This window comes from Dendrobates tinctorius, unplaced genomic scaffold, assembly GCF_039654945.1.
Source record: "Dendrobates tinctorius isolate UK_male_01 unplaced genomic scaffold, ASM3965494v1 ptg000022l, whole genome shotgun sequence".
Lineage (NCBI taxonomy): Eukaryota > Metazoa > Chordata > Amphibia > Anura > Dendrobatidae > Dendrobates > Dendrobates tinctorius.
The window spans coordinates 35,076,492-35,099,936 of record NW_027361690.1 but is presented as its reverse complement, the minus strand read 5'-3'; the positions used below and the strand labels follow the sequence as shown (position 1 = coordinate 35,099,936).

At 44.6% G+C, this 23,445-nt stretch overlaps 1 protein-coding gene across 1 annotated transcript in view; it reads left to right on the top strand.

Annotated features, from left to right (window-relative positions):
* The window catches only part of IQGAP1 (IQ motif containing GTPase activating protein 1), a 245,247-nt gene that overhangs the window by 170,207 nt on the left and 51,595 nt on the right, over positions 1-23,445 (top strand). The window contains exons 23-30 of the mRNA XM_073568580.1: positions 3,780-3,988; positions 4,612-4,767; positions 6,248-6,411; positions 7,438-7,662; positions 7,758-7,898; positions 11,198-11,282; positions 13,255-13,487; positions 22,847-22,979. Coding sequence (XP_073424681.1) covers positions 3,780-3,988; positions 4,612-4,767; positions 6,248-6,411; positions 7,438-7,662; positions 7,758-7,898; positions 11,198-11,282; positions 13,255-13,487; positions 22,847-22,979 — 1,346 coding nt within the window. The remainder of the gene's footprint in view (positions 1-3,779; positions 3,989-4,611; positions 4,768-6,247; positions 6,412-7,437; positions 7,663-7,757; positions 7,899-11,197; positions 11,283-13,254; positions 13,488-22,846; positions 22,980-23,445) is intronic.

Sequence of the window (23,445 nt, the reverse complement as noted above, 5' to 3'; positions counted from 1 at the left end):
CTTTGGTTGAAGTCTTGGAATGCGGATACTACCTCAAAGAAGTCACTCACCAACCTGGCATTTCACGGCACTAGGCTCTTTGGCGCCAAGCTGGATCAGTTAATCTCGGATGCCACGGGTGGAAAGAGCACTTCCCTTCCTCAGTCCCGTCCTAAGAGTTTCTTTAACAAGAGGGCTTCTCGGCCTTTTAGGTCCTTTCGCCCCTTCTCTCCCACAGACGGTTTATCCCAGCAGGACCGTAACACTGCTTCCAATGACCGGAGAAAGCCATCGTATGAGCCAGCCCCTCGCTGGAGATCCAGGGGTCAGCCTTCCAGGTCCTCAGGCGCTCGATCCGGAAGGTTTTCATCTAAGTGACGGGTCACCCCCACCTGGAAAGCTTTCCAGGGTGGGAGGCAGACTTTCCTTTTTCAAGGACGCGTGGCTATCCATTGTCGACGACGCTTGGGTCAGGGAAATCATCACGTCCGGATACAAAATCGAGTTTTCTTCCCTCCCAAACAGTCGTTTCTGTCTGTCCCGATCCCCAAAACAGCGATCACAGGTTCCAGGGTTCCTTCAGGCCGTCTCCTCTCTCCTTTCCGCCGGGGTCATCGTTCCCGTTCCTACAAACAAGCGGTTTTTAGGGTTCTACTCGAATCTCTTTGTAGTCCCAAAAAAGGACGGCTCACTTCGCCCAATTTTGGACCTCAAACGGCTCAATCGCCACGTGAAGATCCGCCATTTCAAGATGGAGTCTCTGCGTTCGGTAATAGCCTCAATGGAGCCCGGAGAGTTTCTCTGCTCGGTGGATATACAGGATGCCTACCTCCACATCCCCATTTCTCGCCAGCATCAGAGATACCTCCGCTTTGCGATTCAGATCAACCATTATCAGTTCGCGGCCCTTCCCTTCGGCCTAGCCTCCGCCCCTCGTGTCTTCACGAAGGTGATGGCAACAGTCATGGCCATCCTTCGTTCCAGAGGGATCCTTATCATCCCTTACCTGGACGATCTTCTGATCAAGGGCTCGTCCCGACAAGACTGTCTTCACAGCCTTCACATAACCTTGGATGCCCTCAGACGCCTGGGATGGATAGTCAACAAGGACAAGTCCACTCTGTGCCCTACCCAGCGACTGACCTTTTTGGGCATGGAGTTCGATACGAATCTGGCCCGAGTGTTCTTACCGAGGGACAAGTTTTCAACCCTTCGCAAGGGGATACAGTCCCTTCGGCGCTCGAGGGTCATGTCCCTTCGGTCCTGCATGAGAGTCCTGGGGAGGATGGTGGCCTCTATGGAAGCAGTGCCATTTGCACAATTCCACTCTCGCCCTCTCCAGCTGTTCCTCCTGTCAGTCTGGGACAAGACCTCGTTTTCTCTGGATCGCCCCATTCTTCTTCCGCTCAGAGTCAAACAATCGCTAACTTGGTGGACGTTGTCGACGTCATTTCTCCGCGGAAGATCCTTTCTCCCGCCTCGGTAGCAGGTCATCACCACCGATGCCAGTCTCCTAGGATGGGGGGCGGTCTACTGTCAGAGAACGGCCCAAGGGTGTTGGAACGCCCAGGAGACTCTTCTGCCCATCAACCTTCTGGAGATCAGGGCAATCTTCCTCGCTCTCCTTCGTTGGCAGCATCTTCTAGTAGGCAAGCCGGTCCGCATTCAGTCAGACAACGCCACGGCCGTGGCGTACATAAACCACCAGGTGGTACTCGCAGCAGGCAGGTGATGTCGGAAGTGGCAAGGATACTTTGTTGGGCAGAGCGTCACGTGCCGGCGATTTCCGCCGTTAACATTCCAGGGGTGGAAAACTGGGCAGCCGACTTCTTGAGTCGCCAAGGGCTAGCGTCAGGCGAATGGTCCCTTCATCCCACAGTCTTCAGTCAGATATGCCAGCGCTGGGGCACCCCGGACGTCGATCTCATGGCCTCTCGGATGAACAACAAGATTCCTCACTTTGTAGCCAGGTCCAGGGATCCATTAGCCGTCGGTTACGACGCCCTAGTAATCCCGTGGTCCCAGTTCCACCTACCTTACCTGTTCCCTCCGCTTGCACTAATCCCAAGAGTGGTCAAAAAGATAAAGTCAGAGGGCATCCCGGTCATCTTAGTGGCTCCAGACTGGCCGAGACGACCTTGGTACGCGGAGCTGGTGAACATGCTCACGGACGTCCCCTGGAGGCTTCCAGACCGTCCAGATCTTCTCTCGCAAGGCCCCCTTTACCACCAGAGTTCTCAATCTCTCAGTTTAACGGCATGGCCGTTGAGGCCGCGATTCTGAAGGAATCAGGGTTTTCCAACCGGGTCATTCAGACCTTGATTAAGGCTCGGAAGCCTGCTTCTTCCCGCATTTACCATAGGTACTGGAAGGCCTTTTTTCGCTGGTGTGACGAAAACGATGTTTTTCCACTATCGTTCTCAATTCCTTCCATTCTTGGTTTCCTCCAATCCGGCTTGGATGCGGGCCTATCCCTCAGTACTCTCAAAGGCTAGGTATCTGCCCTAGCAATCCTCTTCCAGACGGATCTGGCTTCCTTACCGCAAGTGAAGACCTTTCTCCAAGGAGTCGCCCATGTGGCTCCTCCTCATCGTTCTCCGATAGATCCATGGGATCTCAATCTTGTTCTTGGCGCTCTCCAGAAGGCGCCGTTCGAGCCGATTCAGGACATCCCTCTGTCTTTTCTTTCATGGAAGGTGGCTTTTCTGATCGCCATTACTTCCATCAGGAGAGTTTCTGAGCTGGCGGCCTTATCCTGTCGTTCTCCTTACCTTATCCTCCACCAAGATAAGGTTGTTCTCAGGCCAGTTCCTTCTTTCCTTCCGAAAGTGGTATCCCCCTTTCACATTAACGAATATATCGTCCTTCAATCATTTTGTCCTGCGCCTGCTCATCCTCTGGAAAAGTCGCTCCACAAACTGGATGTAGTGAGAGCCTTGCGTGTTTACCTTGCCAGGACCGCTTCCTTTCGCCAATCTGATTCCTTGTTGGTCATTTCTGAGGGTCGCCGGAAAGGTCTTCCGGCCTCCAAGTCCACAATTGCTCGTTGGATTCGGTCTACCATCCTGGAAGCCTATCGTCTTCAGGAGAAACGGCCTCCTCCGGGGGTGAAAGCCCACTCCACCCGAGCTGTAGGGGCTTCTTGGGCTGTGCGACACCAGGCTTCGGCCTTACAACTTTGCAGAGCCGCGACCTGGTCATCTTTGCACACCTTCGCGAGGTTCTACAGGGTTCATACCCAGGCCTCGTCTGATGCAGCTCTTGGTAGGAAGGTGCTGCAGGCGGCGGTGGCGCATCGACTGACCTAAGCCCTTCCTTATTTCGTTCCTTTATTGCTGTTCCCACCCTCGGGACTGCTTTGGAACGTCCCATGGTCATCTGTGTCCCCCAATAAGGCGATAAAGAGGGATTTTGGGTTCTTACCGTAAAATCTCTTTCTTGGAGCCTTCATTGGGGGACACAGCACCCGCCCTGTTTAATTAGTACCGTGTTGGGTCTGAGAGTCCCTTGTTGAGTTGGTACATATGTTTATGGTTTTGGTTGCTTCTCCTACTGCTTTTTTCACCAACTGAGGTGCTTGGTGCCTGTCAGTGGGTGTATACTGCCGGGGAGGAGCTAAGTTTCTTGTTTTGCATAGTGTCAGCCTCCTAGCAGCAGCAGCATACACCCATGGTCATCTGTGTCCCCCAATGAAGGCTCCAAGAAAGAGATTTTACGGTAAGAACCCAAAATCCCTCTTTTGGATTGATGTTAAGGTGTTAACATCAGAAATTATATGCTTTTGTCTTTCTTGCTTCCAGTCAATGCAGAAGATCCACCAATGGCCGTGGTGCGCAAGTTTGTTCATCTTTTGGACCAGAGCGATCAGGATTTCCAGGAAGAGTTGGAAGTCATGAAACTGAGAGAAGAAGTAGTGACTCTTCTCAGATCAAACCAGCAGTTGGAGAATGATCTCAATCTTATGGATATCAAGATTGGACTTCTTGTGAAAAACAAAATTACACTGCAGGTATGTTACTGCAGTCGGATCGTCTGCCCGGGCTTCTTGATAGCATTACTTACAGCTCTCTGTAATGCATGATTGAAAATCTATTTCTGTAAAGGGTCTCATGGGATTACATATACAAGCATTCAATACAAATGATTCAGATGGCGCTGACTTATAGAAACATACAGCTAAGTCATGTAGAGCTCGAGCCATATAGTGACTATAAGGCCACATTCACAAATTTAATATTTGGTCAGTATTTTACCTCCGTATCTGTAAGCCAAATCGAGGAGTGGGTGATAAATCCAGAAGTGGTGATGTGTTTCTATTATACTTTCCCTCTGATTGTCCCATTCCTGATTTTGGCTTACAAATATTAATGTAAAATACTGTTCATACTGAACGTGGCCGAAACAGACAAAGCTCAGCAACATTATCGTAAAATAGTAAATGTACAAACAGTCGTGAGCTCCATGAGCCGGTCATTCGCATCATAAGACTTTAAAGAAAGAAAGGTGACAGTCACTCTTACCTTTTATACCTTGTGTTCTCCATTACTAGTCAAGGAGACCTAAACATTTACCAATATTTAGACACATGAGAACCCAATATGAAGCTTTACTCACGGCTTTTCTTTATTTCAGGATGTTGTGTCCCATAGTAAGAAGTTAACAAAGAAAAATAAGGAGCAGCTCTCTGATATGATGATGTTAAATAAGCAGAAGGGAGGACTGAAGGCTCTGAGCAAGGAGAAAAGGGAAAAGCTAGAGGCCTACCAGCACCTCTTTTACTTACTGCAGGTATGTGAATAGGTTTACACATTTGTATTATGGTTCTAGGAGACAAAATGGTTGACTGGGAGCTTTATGTATCTTAAAGTTAATATGCACTTGGTGTTTGACCTTAGTTTGTTTTCCGACTCTCTTGCCTCTTCTTTTAAAGGGTTTGCACCAATAAATCAAGTTCTCACCAATTCATTGGATAGGTTGTAACTTGTTGATCACTTGGGGTCCCAGTATTAGGGCTTTGTAGTTCCCTTTGTGAATGGAGTGATAGTCCCGTATGCGCAGAACCACTCCATTCATTGTCCACCCGATAGGACTGCCAGAGTTAGCCGAGGCCATAGGTTGTTGCATTTCGAAGGGGCACAGCTCTTTTCTTGGGATCGGTGGGGTCCCAGCAGTGAGACCCACATCGATCAAGTGATAAACTATCCTATATCTAGGTGATAACTTGTTATTATGGTACACATCATTGCATGGTTCTTTAGAATGCTCCAGCATTTAATCTACACATGGACATCGAATTGCTTATGTTAAAGGGATTGTATAGGCTAAATAATACTTTGCCCAGGGGGCGGGATATATAAAAATATACTCTGTCACATACTCACCGACAGGCACCTGCCTGGATCCAGCTGCTACCTGTGATTGGCTGCAGTGGTTGGGTGACTTTGAGGTGTGTGTCATTGTAAAACATCTGAAGATGCACTCCTTAAAGTGATAAAAGAATGGTATTCTCAGTGCTTCCGATCTCTGGATCCAGGTGGGTGCTGTTTTTGAGTATTACTGAATTTGGTATTTTTACGTGTCCTGTCCTCTGGGTAAAGTTTTACTGCACCTGAACAACACCTTTAATGACGTCAATACATCTTCATTTTCTATAATACTTTTATCCAATGCATGAATGCAAAGCCTAGCTAACAACTAACTGATGAGAAAATATACAGAGAATACAAATATACAGAAAACACAATTACAAATTAGAATGTCAGCACTTATAGAGGTAAATCTGTACGATCCCCTGTAATAAAACCAGTGAACGCAATGCTGAGCCGTATTTCCCTACTTACCGATGGCCTAGATTGTTGAACAACTTGTGATAATACTAAGGCTGGGTACTCAACAGCATCTGTCACTGAAATCGCAGTGTCGCATCTAATGATTTCCTATGTGACCTCCTGCGACTGTAACAGAATCACAAATGTTCCCGAGTGAGTTTCTGTCACTGGTCACACTTGCAATTTACACCTACGACATCTGACTATGCATCTTGGCTTTTTGATTTTGCTGTTAAAGTGCAAAATTAGTTGTGCGGTGGCAAGTCACAAATGGTGCACAAATGCTTTTGGTCGGACGACTTGTCAGAGACCTGCTGTCACGTGACACATGCCGTAGCTCCATCCTTTAGTTTGCAGTTCTGTAATTTGACTTGCACACTATGTACTTGTATACGGAATTTGACATATTATAACTGACTGCCTATCATTGTTTCCTGCAGACTAATCCAACATATCTGGCGAAGCTCATTTTCCAAATGCCCCAGAATAAGTCCACTAAATTCATGGACTCTGTCATTTTTACTCTTTATAACTATGCATCCAATCAAAGAGAAGAATATCTGCTCCTGCGTCTCTTCAAAACCGCTCTCCAAGAGGAGATCAAGTGAGTGCCTACATAGAGATACATTACCTAAGGGTTGCTTGATTACCATGCCCTGCTGTCCCATGTACACACATGGCAGTATTGTAATGGATTTTCTATATTGGTTCCTAAATAAAAATCCTCTTCGATGTCCAGTGTTCTGCAATACATGTAGATGTGCGAGTTCCCTTACAGCAAGGATCTGCAGTCTATGAACGTACGCGAATGCTTTTTGGGCCAATTTTTTATGTACCTCAAATTGATATGATAAATGGGTTGTGAAGAATTGGTAAACAAAGCTGCTTTTTTTCCTGAAAACAGTGCCTCATTGGTCTGTATATTGCAGCGGGGCCTCATATTTTGCTACTCATTAGAGCTAAGCTACAAATACCAGGCACATCCCATGGTCCAGTGCGGTGCTACTTGTGGAAGAGAGTATTTTAAGCCTGGACAATCCCATTAGGTATTTATGTCACCTCGACGACCCCTGGTTAAATGCTGTAGTCACCTGAGTAAAACCAAAAACAGACACTAGTCTCCCACACTGACGCCGTTACAGCAATGTCGGTGCTGAGTCTCCTAGCACACACGTGACACTGTCATGCCACGTGAGCGCTCCCAGTCCATGGTCGCTGATGGTGCTTCACTCACTCTTCCACCCAATGTCCTAGTTTCATCCGTGGTAAGTGTGAGTGAAGCTGCCCACCAGTACCTGCATTCACATAACATGACAATGTCACGCCAGAGCAGGGATGCCGACATCCCTGGAAGTGTTAAGACAGAAGGAGATCTCCGCATCTATCCTGCTTGTTGACTGTTTCTTATAGCAAGCGTTTTTCTAGGCTGCAGAGTAAGGACAAACTGAAAAGGATGATCCAAAATGTCTCCTCTTTATAGTGTATGTGCTGAGAGTTGGCGCTGTTCATGTCAGCTGGTGCATTTGGATGTCTGTCTATGAAGCGCACAGCCATGATGATGGATCTATTCAAAATATAACGTATGTCATTTTACAGCTTTGAAACCTAAAATATTTGACTCTCGTCACAGATCCAAGGTGGACATGATTCAGGAAATAGTCACTGGGAACCCGACTGTTATAAAGATGGTGGTGAGCTTTAATCGTGGCGCCCGTGGTCAGAATGCTTTGAGGCAGATCCTGTCGCCAGTAGTGAAAGAGATCATGGATGACAAGTCCCTCAACATCAAAACTGACCCAGTAGATATTTACAAGTCCTGGGTAAACCAGATGGAGTCTCAGACTGGAGAAGCAAGGTGAGACGCCCTGCACTGCCATTAAGGCTTATCCTCTTTTCCCGTTTTGTAGTTGTCGCTGTCATAATAATTTTTGTTACTGTATTTTTCAACAGTAAACTGCCTTATGACGTCACTCCGGAGCAAGCGATGGCACACGAGGAGGTGAGAAACAAACTGGATGCCTCCATCAAGAACATGAGGACGGTTACAGACAAGTTCCTCTCTGCGATCATCAGTTCAGTGGATAAGATCCCGTAAGTGTTCCTGCTGTCTCTACTGTAATTTATGCCATTAGTTATTACAATTTATTTTATCTAAAGTGTATATTATGCTACTCATGCGCCTCTGCCCGACTTAGGCTAAGTTCACACGTAGCGGAACTCTCGCGGAAATTACCGCGAGAGTTCCGGAATTCCATTCCGCGGGAAAATCGCATTTTAAATTCCCGCGATTTTCCCGCGGAAAAACTAGCATTTTGCAAGCGTAATTAGCTTGCAAAATGCTAGCGTTTTCCAAGCGATCAGTAGCATCGCTTGGAGAACTGATTGACAGGTTGGTCACACTCGTCAAACATAGTGTTTGACAAGTGTGACCAACTTTTTACTACTGAGGCTGCCTATGCAGCCTCAGTAGTAAAAAGATCTAATGTTAAAAATAATAATAAAAAAAAAAAAATATTGTTATTCTCACCTTCCGACGTCCCACGCAGCGTTCCCGCCTATCTCCACGCTGCCGTTCCCAGTAATCCTTTGCGAAAATGCCCGCAATGACGTACGTTCTCGGGGATCGCGACGTCTCGCGGTAATTTGCGATGACGTCGCGCGAATGACCAAAGGCTTATGCAAAGGCTTACTGGGACCGGGAGCGTGGAGAGAGGCGGGAAGGCTGCACGGGACGTCGGAAGGTGAGAATAACAATATTTTTTATTTTAATTCTATTTTTTACAGGGATATGGTACCCACAGCCCAGAGGACAGTCTCCTCTCCTCTGGACCGTGGGTACCATCCGCAATTGTTCTGCTTACTTTTCGCATGGTGTGCACAGCCACATGCGGAAAGTAAGCAGAACAATGCATTCCTATGGGTGCGGGATCGCCGCGATTCCGCAAAATTAATGAGCATGCTGCGTTTTTTACTGTGAAGCGATTCCACCGCGGTAAAAACAGCAGCATTAGCACAGCATTGCGGAATCCCATAGGAATGCATGGGATGCTTATTTTTCGCGTTTTCGCGGCAAAATCACACGGTTAAAACCGCCGCGGAAACGCGAAAAAAACGCCACGTGTGAACTCAGCCTTAATGTGGAGATGGAAATAAGGCCCTGGCAGACTCCACTGGGGGCTTTTTATTTCCAATGAGAACAAAACAAAATTGTCAAATCTGTCTTTTCAAAGTGCACGTCCACTAGTCCTTAATATTTGGGCATGTCTGCGTCCCGCCCGTAGGATTTGTGGTGAGACTCCCGGTAATCAGCAAGTTATCGCCTATCTGGAGGTACCTTGCTAAGATGGTAATTGCCCATTAATGCTAATTACTCTTTCTAGCAGTGCTCATTTCTTCCATAGTAGAATTCAGTGTGATTATAATCTATGAGGCTATGTGCACACGTAGCGGAACTCTCGCGGAAGTTACCGCGAGAATTCAGGAATTCCATTCCACGGGAAAATCTCATTTTAAATTCCTGCGATTTTCCCGCGGAAAAACTAGCGATTTGCAAGCGTAATTAGCTTGCAGAATACTAGCGTTCTCCAAGCGATGTATAGCATCGCTTGGAAAAACTGATTGACAGGTTGGTCACACTCGTCAAACATAGTGTTTGACGAGTGTGACCAACTTTTTACTATTGAGGCTGCCTATGCGGCATCAATAGTAAAAGATATAATGTTAAAATAATAAAAAAATCGGGTTATATTCACCTTCCAGCGTCCCGCGCAGCCTTCCCCGTCCTCAGCTACGCTTCCGTTCCCAGTAATGCCTTGCGAGACCTTTGATGACGTCTCGGTCTCGCAATAATGTAGTGGTCCCTATTCCTCGCGAGACCACGACGTCACCAAAGGTCACCAAGGCATTACTGGGAACGGGAGCATCGCTGAGGCCGGGGAAGGCTGCGCGTGACATCGGAAGGTGAATATAACCCAATTTTTTTTATTTTAATTCTATTTTTTACAGGGATATGGTACCCAGAGGACAGTCTCCTCTCCTCCGGACTGTGGGTACCATCCGCAAATGTTATGCTTACTTATCGCATGGTGGGCACAGCCACATGCGGGAAGTATGCGGAACAATGCAATGCTATTGGTGCGGGATCGCCGCGATTCCACAAAATAATGAGCATGCTGCATACTTGTCATGATCCCAGTGCAGGTTTTTGAGCTGCACGTCAGGGGTTAATGTCTGGAGCTCAGTGCAGGTTTTGACCTGCACACCTGGGGTTAATGATTGTGGCCTCTTTCTGGTTCTGGGAGAGCTTCTTAAACCCCTGAGAAGCTCCAATCCCTGCCATTTATACTTTTGCCTTTGGCCGAGTGTGGTGACCTCTGTGTGCCTGTTCGTTGTTATAGCTTGTTTATGTGGTTCTGACCCGGCTCTGTTTCCCGTTGTGAGTTTGCCTGTTGATTCTGTACTGTGCTATCCTCTCTGTGTATGACTCATTGCCTGTGACCTGACTACTCTCTGCTCGCCCCTCTTGTACCTTGCAGCTATCTCTGTGTGTGACTCATTGGCTACGTCCTATCCTCCCTGTCTATGTCCCTTGGTAACTTTGTCTCGCAGTTACCCTGCTAGGAGTTCTCTTGTAGCTCCTAGCTCTCTGGAGTTTAGGCCACGCCCCTAGCAGTCACGTGCTTCAGGTCCTGCGGCTCTGAAGTATGCATCTACTCGGCTGCTGCCCGCTCCACAGGTATCTTGGAGCACAGTTCGCTTTACTCAGGACACGCGCATTGGCTCAGTGAGCAAGTTCAGTGCGGTGTTTCTGACGATATTTTTCTGCGATGCGATTCCGACGCGGGAAAATCCGCAGCATTAGCACAGCATTGCAGAATCCCTTAAGATTGCATGGGATGCTTTTTTTTGCGTCTTCGCGGCAAAATCGCGTGTTAAAAAAAGCCGCGAAAACGCAAAAAAAGCGCGACATGTGAACGCAGCCTGACATGTCTAAGAAAATGCTGTCCTGAACTGGGACGAAGCCTGTATGACAGGTCTAACCTGTTTTATTTATTTTTTCTATTGCAAGATACTACATAGGTGATAATATTGAAATTGCTTCATATTTCCCCGGTAATAAAAAGGAAACACAAGTGTAAATTAAAGAGCTGCTAATGATTGAGGAGCTTGTGTTCTACAACTCCTCATCTTTTAGTATCTTTCTCATAGCAGAAAGCTCAGTAGTAAGGACTTTATTCTTTCCTTTTACCGCACACCATCTTGCAGTTGTATTTATGTGAAGTAGCATTCACCGTGCACATGATGACAAGTAGCATTTATGTAACGTATTTGTCTTTTTACCTTTGCCTCATGTTCTGTGTAACTCATGGATGTTTCCCCCAATGTTCCAGGTACGCCATGCGTTACATTGCAAAGGTCCTGAAACATACCCTTCATGAGAAGTTTCCTGACGCTGGAGAAGATGAATTGCTTAAGGTCAGTTTCTGTAATGTTTGGTGCAGATAAGCTGGACACATACATTAGGCCTTGAGTACACAGTAACTTTTTGTAGCGCTAATAAACTTTCAAAAACGTCTTTGCATATTCTGTCAAGCATTAAAAGTTATTTAACTTTGCAAATCACTTTATTAAAGGGAATCTGTCACTAGATTTTTGCTACCTGATCTGAAAGCAGCATGATGTAGAGACACAGGCCCGAATTCCAGTCGTATCACTTACTTGACTGCTTACTGTAGTTTTAATAAATTCATTGTTTTATCAGCAGGGGATAATCAACTAGAGGACTAGTAATCCTGCTGCCAGGTAGGCCTCCACATTCATGAGCTCTAACTCCGCCCACCACTGATTGGCAGCTTTGTGCCTATGCACAGTGCGCACATAAAGCTGCCAATCATTGGTGTGGGCGGGGTTATACAGAGCTCAGCATTCAGAGATCTGCAACAGAGTAGAACTGATTTTACAAAAACTGCTGCAACCAGTAAAGTAAGTGATACATCGCGGGAATTAGGTTCTCTGCATGAATAATGTTGATGGTCATCTCCTGCCCTTGGTTCCTGTGAGACATAAGTGGCTGCCAGGTAACAGTCTTTTTTTATTTTTACCTTTGAAAAAAATATTAACGTTCAATGTAGAAAGGCCAGAAAGTGTGTGGCCGTAAATGAATTGTAGAGTGCACTAATCTAAAGATTAAGGACTGTTTGGAGGTTGTGCACCTAGCACCCAATCTGTTCAGGTTCTCCAGCATACATGCCCTAGAATTATAGACTATGTACTTTGCTATACGAGTCGTATTAATAGATTCATCTTACTTTTGCATGGGATATCAGGGACTTTACAAAAAATGTATTCATGCTCTAACAGGCAGGTAGCTGATACTTACCTGCATGTTGTGCACAGCGCTGTTCTCCCCCGGCACAGAGTGGTCACAGACGCTCCTGCTGGTTATTCAGAAGCCTCTGCTGACGTCACGTCTATAGAGTGGAGGCTTCTTTTCCACTGTGCTCTCTAGACGGGGCGGAACTTCCGAGGTTATTCTGATTGACAGATGGATCCCAGCTGCCTAACTGGGAGAGCCGGCTGTCAATCAGACTGACCTCAGAAGTCCTACCCCATTACGTCAGCAGAGGCAGCTGAATACCCGTCAGGAGCGGTCTGTGACTGCTCTTTACCGGGGAAGAACGGCGCAGTGCACAACAAGTAGGTAAGTTGCAATTACTGTTGGTGCTTAGACACATTTTTTGTTTTTTGGAAAGTCCTAGATACACCCTTTCATGAAAATGAGCACAGATGACGTCAAACTAAAGGAAAATGAATTGTATGTATATAGAGTATATAGATATGTTTCTGTGTGTAGAATACCTGCATATTGCTTGCTACCTCGGCTTCATTAGTTTAGGTTGTGCTGTATGCAAAACTGTTTAGTCTAGTGACATGGCGCCCTCTGCTGGTCACTCTTGGCACAACAGCCTAATTGTTTTTGATTCTTCCTATGCTTTATTTCCAATGTTCTTTCTTTCTGCTGACAACCACTGCACTTTATCTGAAGTCTATTCTCTTTCCTGTTCTTCTAGCTTTCTGCTTCTTTGCACTGAGGCCTCGATAATGCACTAGCTCTGACCAAGGTGATTATTTTGTTTCACAAGTGGATCCGCTTGATGGAATATCGGTAATTTACCGAAAGTGTATTGATTTAAAACTTTACATGCCCCTGTAGAGGTTACAGTCTAATTTCCCATCAAGGGTGGTGTCCCATAGTAGTTGGTTCTGACTCTGCTTGTCATTATACCCTGAAAAGCAAGCATTCAGCTGCAAATATATGGGACGGCAAAGCAGTTTGGCTTTGTCTGTCATTTGCTTATTGCAATTTGTTGATATTTTTAACTTTTTAATATTTTAACCGAAAAATGTGATTTTTCTCCCTAATACTGCCTCTGCTTCTATGTAATAGATAGTGGGAAATCTGCTGTACTATCGCTACATGAACCCAGCTATTGTGGCTCCAGATGCCTTTGATATCATTGACCTTTCTGCTGGAGGTCAGCTAACCACAGATCAGCGTCGGAACCTTGGATCCATTGCCAAGATGCTCCAACATGCTGCCTCCAACAAGATGTTCCTTGGGGACAATGCCCACCTGAGCATGATCAATGAGTACCTCGCTCAGTCCTACCAGAAATTCAGGTAGTTACAAATCTTAAAATAATCCTTCATGTGGAAAAGAAACGATATGATGCGTGATACTCCTGTGGACTCATAGGATAGATGTAGACTGTGTATGGGATGGGGCAACAAATTCTTTATAAGTAACCATTAAAGGGTTGTCCAGGCTTGGGGTGAAAATGCGGTCACTTTGTCAGGATTCTCCTCTGCACACTGTCATCGTTCTTCGGTGTTGCTGGTGACGTGACAGCAAGCATGCGATTTGCATTCTTGTGGTTATGTGCCGACTAGACGTTCTGGGCCTCGCTCAATAGAAGTGCACTGAGAGATGATGAGCAGGTATAATCGGAGTTTGGCCGGAAGCATGCCAATCACATACTCTCACTGGCAACACAGGAGAATCCTGACAGCATACATTGCAGACTTCTGAATCCTGACAGCGTGTGCAGTAGGGTGACCGGATCTCATATGGGGGGGAAAAAATGTCAGAATCTTGTTCGTCTGGACCCCACAAAACGATTCCCCTTTCCAGATATTGAGAGAGCCAAAATTTGAGCTCGATCAAACGACGTTAACCCGTGCCGCTCGTCGCTCAAAGTTTGAAAAAATCCAAATTGAGGTATTTTAAGATTTAGGTATTTTGCATAGTCTGTTAGACTATAAAGAATGTGACAACAACATTGCAGAAATAGCCCTGACCAAATTTTCTAACCATTTGTGGTATTTGAATGCAGAGTTGGTGGGATTATCGTTTTTTGATCCCACCATTACAGACAATGAAAAGTTGTTAATGGCTAATAAATTGCTCAGTAGCACAGATGAACCATCAGAGCACGCTAACCTACATGAGTTGATAATTTTACATAGTTATCTAATCTATTCTAGAGCTTTTGTTAAAGTAGTTTTTGAAACGTCAGAATATAATGCTCGGCATTTGCTTACAACTTGCAGGACATATTGCTTTTGTTCTTCATCTTTTGTCAGAAGGTCGTTAAAGTCAGTTACTTCCTACCTCTTTTAATTTTTCTTTCCTAACTTTTGGATTTACAACCCTAGCGTGCTCTGATGGTTCATCTGTGCTACTGAGCAATTTATTAGCCATTAACAACTTTTCATTGTCTGTAATGGTGGGATCAAAAAACGATAATCCCACCAACTCTGCATTCAAATACCACAAATGGTTCGAAAATTTGGTCAGGGCTATTTCTGCAATGTTGTTGTCACATTCTTTATAGTCTAACAGACTATGCAAAATACCTAAATCTTAAAATACCTCAATTTGGATTTTTTCAAACTTTGAGCGACGAGCGGCACGGGTTAACGTCGTTTGATCGAGCTCAAATTTTGGCTATCTCAATATCTGGAAAGGGGAATCGTTTTGTGGGGTCCAGACGGACAAAATTCCGACATCGATTTTTTGCGGTCACCCTAGTGTGCAGTCATATACTGCAGGCTTTCATCCCTAGCCCGGACAAGCACTTTAAGTGCTAATGGGATTCCCCAGAGTCTATCTGCTCTTCAAAAGATCCATAATATATGCAATATACTACAAATCACATGACTTCAAGCCTTCATTTATAAACGGTCACCAATGCAAACTTGCTTGATCAGATAGATATCCTATTGAGAAGAATACTCTATAATCAAAATCAACAGTTCTTTGTTAATTCATGATATCAATGCAAAACATCAATGAAAGTCTATTTATTAGCCATTAACAACTTTTCATTGTCTGTAATGGTGGGATCAAAAAACGATAATCCCACCAACTCTGCATTCAAATACCACAAATGGTTCGAAAATTTGGTCAGGGCTATTTCTGCAATGTTGTTGTCACATTCTTTATAGTCTAACAGACTATGCAAAATACCTAAATCTTAAAATACCTCAATTTGGATTTTTTCAAACTTTGAGCGACGAGCGGCACGGGTTAACGTCGTTTGATCGAGCTCAAATTTTGGCTATTATTTTCCCAGAGGAGCATTGCACGGCGAATAAGTCTCCTTACCTTGACAAGCCACAGCTGGCATGTCACTCTCCGCAAGGAGAAACCTTACTTCTTAGACCCTAGTCCAGAGCCTCTCACCTTGCCAAATCAGATCTCATACTTTGCACTGACGAGAGCCAACAGCTCGAAACACCGTGTCTGCAAATTGAGATTCTGATTTGGCTTGTATCCTAAGTCATACTACAAGACTCGTTAAAGGGTTGATTGTGACTTGTAGGATCGCTACTACCAATAGGTGGCGCTGTAGAGTAAAAGTCCTCTTTCTTTCTGAAGAGGCAATTTGCATATTATTTTCCCAGAGGAGCATTGCACGGCGAATAAGTCTCCTTACCTTGACAAGCCACAGCTGGCATGTCACTCTCCGCAAGGAGAAACCTTACTTCTTAGACCCTAGTCCAGAGCCTCTCACCTTGCCAAATCAGATCTCATACTTTGCACTGACGAGAGCCAACAGCTCGAAACACCGTGTCTGCAAATTGAGATTCTGATTTGGCTTGTATCCTAAGTCATACTACAAGACTCGTTAAAGGGTTGATTGTGACTTGTAGGATCGCTACTACCAATAGGTGGCGCTGTAGAGTAAAAGTCCTCTTTCTTTCTGAAGAGGCAATTTGCATATTATTTTCCCAGAGGAGCATTGCACGGCGAATAAGTCTCCTTACCTTGACAAGCCACAGCTGGCATGTCACTCTCCGCAAGGAGAAACCTTACTTCTTAGACCCTAGTCCAGAGCCTCTCACCTTGCCAAATCAGATCTCATACTTTGCACTGACGAGAGCCAACAGCTCGAAACACCGTGTCTGCAAATTGAGATTCTGATTTGGCTTGTATCCTAAGTCATACTACAAGACTCGTTAAAGGGTTGATTGTGACTTGTAGGATCGCTACTACCAATAGGTGGCGCTGTAGAGTAAAAGTCCTCTTTCTTTCTGAAGAGGCAATTTGCATATTATTTTCCCAGAGGAGCATTGCACGGCGAATAAGTCTCCTTACCTTGACAAGCCACAGCTGGCATGTCACTCTCCGCAAGGAGAAACCTTACTTCTTAGACCCTAGTCCAGAGCCTCTCACCTTGCCAAATCAGATCTCATACTTTGCACTGACGAGAGCCAACAGCTCGAAACACCGTGTCTGCAAATTGAGATTCTGATTTGGCTTGTATCCTAAGTCATACTACAAGACTCGTTAAAGGGTTGATTGTGACTTGTAGGATCGCTACTACCAATAGGTGGCGCTGTAGAGTAAAAGTCCTCTTTCTTTCTGAAGAGGCAATTTGCATATTATTTTCCCAGAGGAGCATTGCACGGCGAATAAGTCTCCTTACCTTGACAAGCCACAGCTGGCATGTCACTCTCCGCAAGGAGAAACCTTACTTCTTAGACCCTAGTCCAGAGCCTCTCACCTTGCCAAATCAGATCTCATACTTTGCACTGACGAGAGCCAACAGCTCGAAACACCGTGTCTGCAAATTGAGATTCTGATTTGGCTTGTATCCTAAGTCATACTACAAGACTCGTTAAAGGGTTGATTGTGACTTGTAGGATCGCTACTACCAATAGGTGGCGCTGTAGAGTAAAAGTCCTCTTTCTTTCTGAAGAGGCAATTTGCATATTATTTTCCCAGAGGAGCATTGCACGGCGAATAAGTCTCCTTACCTTGACAAGCCACAGCTGGCATGTCACTCTCCGCAAGGAGAAACCTTACTTCTTAGACCCTAGTCCAGAGCCTCTCACCTTGCCAAATCAGATCTCATACTTTGCACTGACGAGAGCCAACAGCTCGAAACACCGTGTCTGCAAATTGAGATTCTGATTTGGCTTGTATCCTAAGTCATACTACAAGACTCGTTAAAGGGTTGATTGTGACTTGTAGGATCGCTACTACCAATAGGTGGCGCTGTAGAGTAAAAGTCCTCTTTCTTTCTGAAGAGGCAATTTGCATATTATTTTCCCAGAGGAGCATTGCACGGCGAATAAGTCTCCTTACCTTGACAAGCCACAGCTGGCATGTCACTCTCCGCAAGGAGAAACCTTACTTCTTAGACCCTAGTCCAGAGCCTCTCACCTTGCCAAATCAGATCTCATACTTTGCACTGACGAGAGCCAACAGCTCGAAACACCGTGTCTGCAAATTGAGATTCTGATTTGGCTTGTATCCTAAGTCATACTACAAGACTCGTTAAAGGGTTGATTGTGACTTGTAGGATCGCTACTACCAATAGGTGGCGCTGTAGAGTAAAAGTCCTCTTTCTTTCTGAAGAGGCAATTTGCATATTATTTTCCCAGAGGAGCATTGCACGGCGAATAAGTCTCCTTACCTTGACAAGCCACAGCTGGCATGTCACTCTCCGCAAGGAGAAACCTTACTTCTTAGACCCTAGTCCAGAGCCTCTCACCTTGCCAAATCAGATCTCATACTTTGCACTGACGAGAGCCAACAGCTCGAAACACCGTGTCTGCAAATTGAGATTCTGATTTGGCTTGTATCCTAAGTCATACTACAAGACTCGTTAAAGGGTTGATTGTGACTTGTAGGATCGCTACTACCAATAGGTGGCGCTGTAGAGTAAAAGTCCTCTTTCTTTCTGAAGAGGCAATTTGCATATTATTTTCCCAGAGGAGCATTGCACGGCGAATAAGTCTCCTTACCTTGACAAGCCACAGCTGGCATGTCACTCTCCGCAAGGAGAAACCTTACTTCTTAGACCCTAGTCCAGAGCCTCTCACCTTGCCAAATCAGATCTCATACTTTGCACTGACGAGAGCCAACAGCTCGAAACACCGTGTCTGCAAATTGAGATTCTGATTTGGCTTGTATCCTAAGTCATACTACAAGACTCGTTAAAGGGTTGATTGTGACTTGTAGGATCGCTACTACCAATAGGTGGCGCTGTAGAGTAAAAGTCCTCTTTCTTTCTGAAGAGGCAATTTGCATATTATTTTCCCAGAGGAGCATTGCACGGCGAATAAGTCTCCTTATCTTGACAAGCCACAGCTGGCATGTCACTCTCCGCAAGGAGAAACCTTACTTCTTAGACCCTAGTCCAGAGCCTCTCACCTTGCCAAGTCAGATCTCATACTTTGCACTGACGAGAGCCAACAGCTCGAAACACCGTGTCTGCAAATTGAGATTCTGATTTGGCTTGTATCCTAAGTCATACTACAAGACTCGTTAAAGGGTTGATTGTGACTTGTAGGATCGCTACTACCAATAGGTGGCGCTGTAGAGTAAAAGTCCTCTTTCTTTCTGAAGAGGCAATTTGCATATTATTTTCCCAGAGGAGCATTGCACGGCGAATAAGTCTCCTTACCTTGACAAGCCACAGCTGGCATGTCACTCTCCGCAAGGAGAAACCTTACTTCTTAGACCCTAGTCCAGAGCCTCTCACCTTGCCAAATCAGATCTCATACTTTGCACTGACGAGAGCCAACAGCTCGAAACGCCGTGTCTGCAAATTGAGATTCTGATTTGGCTTGTATCCTAAGTCATACTACAAGACTCGTTAAAGGGTTGATTGTGACTTGTAGGATCGCTACTACCAATAGGTGGCGCTGTAGAGTAAAAGTCCTCTTTCTTTCTGAAGAGGCAATTTGCATATTATTTTCCCAGAGGAGCATTGCACGGCGAATAAGTCTCCTTACCTTGACAAGCCACAGCTGGCATGTCACTCTCCGCAAGGAGAAACCTTACTTCTTAGACCCTAGTCCAGAGCCTCTCACCTTGCCAAATCAGATCTCATACTTTGCACTGACGAGAGCCAACAGCTCGAAACACCGTGTCTGCAAATTGAGATTCTGATTTGGCTTGTATCCTAAGTCATACTACAAGACTCGTTAAAGGGTTGATTGTGACTTGTAGGATCGCTACTACCAATAGGTGGCGCTGTAGAGTAAAAGTCCTCTTTCTTTCTGAAGAGGCAATTTGCATATTATTTTCCCAGAGGAGCATTGCACGGCGAATAAGTCTCCTTACCTTGACAAGCCACAGCTGGCATGTCACTCTCCGCAAGGAGAAACCTTACTTCTTAGACCCTAGTCCAGAGCCTCTCACCTTGCCAAATCAGATCTCATACTTTGCACTGACGAGAGCCAACAGCTCGAAACACCGTGTCTGCAAATTGAGATTCTGATTTGGCTTGTATCCTAAGTCATACTACAAGACTCGTTAAAGGGTTGATTGTGACTTGTAGGATCGCTACTACCAATAGGTGGCGCTGTAGAGTAAAAGTCCTCTTTCTTTCTGAAGAGGCAATTTGCATATTATTTTCCCAGAGGAGCATTGCACGGCGAATAAGTCTCCTTACCTTGACAAGCCACAGCTGGCATGTCACTCTCCGCAAGGAGAAACCTTACTTCTTAGACCCTAGTCCAGAGCCTCTCACCTTGCCAAATCAGATCTCATACTTTGCACTGACGAGAGCCAACAGCTCGAAACACCGTGTCTGCAAATTGAGATTCTGATTTGGCTTGTATCCTAAGTCATACTACAAGACTCGTTAAAGGGTTGATTGTGACTTGTAGGATCGCTACTACCAATAGGTGGCGCTGTAGAGTAAAAGTCCTCTTTCTTTCTGAAGAGGCAATTTGCATATAAAATCACAGGAATCAAAGTGCCAAGTAAAAAGTCACATAAATCTTTATTAATATTAGAATACCTACATAATTATAAAATATATGTATTTCAATGGGTGAACACCAAATGGATCTGCAGACACAGGACAACTTATATTAAGATGTACATATAAGAAAATTTTTTTTAGTCAAGTTGGTCTCCAAAAGCAAAAAAAAGGAAAAATTCCTTTGGGGAAGGTATGCAAACCGTTAGTAGTTGTGAAGTTCAACGTATCTAGACTGAGCATTTGTCTGTAGTTAATAATGCTTATACCACTGACCCTTTAATTATTAATCTAAAAGTATACTTAAAAATACTCCAAAATGATCAATTGAAAAAAGGTAAATAAGCTATTAGTGCTTGTATATTCAATAAGTGTTGTGTTTTGGAGGTTTAGTGGTATAAAATAATTAACAACCAGAAGGTTAATTTATTTCTATGGAGAAAGATAAATCATCTAGTCATAGGAGAACCAAAACACGATGGGTGACTCCTCATATATAACAATGACTCATTGACCCCATAAGGAAGAAGCTAACGCGAAACGCCTGTCGGGGCGCCATCTGCAGCCAGGTCATGTATATTTTTTCTATTTGGATCTTGTGTCTCCTTATCACTATTATTCAGTATACTGGCTCGCTCTTGTCATCTGCACCTCAAAAACATTTCTAAAATTCGACCTTTTCTTACTTTTGACTCTGCAAAAACTCTTACTGTTTCTCTTATTCATTCTCGTCTCGACTATTGTAACTCTCTTCTAATCGGTCTCCCTCTTACCAAACTCTCCCCTCTCCAATCTATCTTGAATGCTGCAGCCAGGATCATATTCCTCACCAATCGTTACACCGATGCCTCTACCTTGTGCCAGTCATTACACTGGCTACCCATCCACTCCAGAATTCAGTATAAACTTATTACCCTCACCCACAAAGCACTCCATGGCTCAGCACCACCCTACATCTCCTCCCTTGTTTCAGTATACCACCCTACCCGCGCCCTCCGTTCAGCTGATGACCTGAGGTTAGTATCCTCAATAGTCAGAACCTCCCACTCCCGTCTCCAAGACTATACACGTGCTGTGCCAATTCTTTGGAATGCACTTCCCAGGTCAATACGATTAGTCCCCAATCCCCACAATTTTAAGCGTGCCCTGAAAACGCATTTATTCAGACTGGCCTATCGCCTCAACACATTAACCTAATCTATCCCTGTGTGGCACAGCCAAAAGTTTTACCATAACCAGATTTCCTGCATCATGTTCCCACATGCTTTATGCATCCATTAGCCCTCTGTGTCTGTACTGTTACACACTTAACATTATGGCTGGTCCATACAATCAGGGCAATTGTTACCACCCACCTTTCGTGTCTACCTCTTTCCTCATAGACTGTAAGCTTGCGAGCAGGGCCCTCACTCCTCTTGGTATTTGTTATAATCTACTGTATGTGATTATTGTTATGCTGTAATGTCTATTGTCTGTACAAATCCCCTCTGAAATGTAAAGTGCTGCGGAATATGTCGGCGCTATAAAAATAAAATTTATTATTATTATTATTCAGTGACTGATCAGCACTCTACACTTTAATCTATATAATGCAGTGATTGAATTTGGCAAGAATGTTTATACTTGGTAGCAATATGTGAATAGCATTATATTAACATCAAGGAATATGCACATTGTTATATATGAGGAGTCACCCCTCTAGTCTTTTGGTTCTCCTATGACTAGGGATTTGTCTTTCTCCAGAACAAAATCCACTGATACATATCAATATATCCTAATAAGCAAAAATTGCCACTCAAAGGACAACAGCAACAGCATTGGAAACTCCAAACAATCATTAATCCTACAGGAAACACTGATATCCAAATTTATTTAAAAAAAAAAAATGATTTATTAATCCAAGTAAAAATCACATGTAGTAGACAGACTCAGATAAACAAAGCGTAGTAAAAAAAGATTAATAAATCATTTTTTTTTAAATAAATTTGGATTTGTCTTTCTCCATAGAAATAAATTAACCTTCTGGTTGTTAATTATTTTATACCACTAAACCTCTATAGCACAACACTTATTGAATATACAAGCACTAATGGCTTATTTACCTTTTTTCAATTGATCATTTTGGAGTATTTAAGTATACTTTTAGATTAATAATTAAAGGGTCAGTGGTATAAGCATTATTAACTACAGGCAAATGCTCAGTCTAGATACGTTGAACTTCACAAGTACTAACTGTTTGCATACCTTCCCCAAAGGAATTTTTCCTTTTTTTTGCTTTTGGAGACCAACTTGACTAAAAAATTTTTTTCTTATATGTACATCTTGATATAAGTTGTCCTGTGTCTGCAGATCTATTTGGTGTTCACCCATTGAAATATATATATTTTTAATTATGTATGTCTTCTAATACTAATAAAGATTTCTGTGACTTTTTATTTGGCATTTTGCTTCCTGTGATTTTGTAGATTTTGATGTGGAAGTGCCACTAGTAGCTAGGTCTGTTTTGTTTTTTGAGTAGAAAGGGTATAAAATTTGGGGAGAAAGATATGTGATGTGGAGCAAGATCTGGTGACGCGGTTATGCTCCTATAGGAGTCACATCCGGTCCCCTGGCTGTTCCAGTTCAGGCCCAGGAATAGGACTGCCTAAGGGCTGAAACCATTGGCTCATGGGTTGCGCCGTGCGGCTTCCTTCCCTCGCCCGGTGTTCCGATTTTACAACTGTCTGAATCCTAAGGCTGATTTCTCTTTGTTCCCAGACGATTCTTCCAAGCTGCTTGCGAAGTTCCAGAGCCACAGGATAAATTTAATGTGGATGAATATTCAGATCTGATCACCCTCACCAAACCGGTCATCTACATTTCTATAGGAGAAATCGTTAATACTCACACCGTAAGTACGTCAGCCCTGACTGCTGTGGGTTAAGGGCACTTTACACATAGCGATATTGCTAGCGATGTCGCTAAAGCATCACCGATTTTGTGACGCAGAAGCGATATCGCTACATGTGATACTCACCTACGACCGGCTCCCCCGCTGTCTATCGCTGATCGCGCGAGAACGTCCTGGTCCATTTCTCGTCGTCGGCTTCCTGCTGGCGCCGACGAGCGAGACATGGACGCGGGCGGAAGAAGACATCATCGCTGCGTCTGAAAGGTAAGTACGACCGCTGCTGCCTCGCTGGTGAGATCTGCCTGTTTGGCAGCTCACTAGCGACCATTTAGCGATTCCTCAGCAATACTGACCGGGTCGTATCTTAGTCGGGATCGCTGGTGCGTCGCTAAATGTAAAGGGGCCTTAAGGCTCAGGCTAGATTGACAACATTGCCATATGTCCTCCTATCTGCCATTAGCACTTC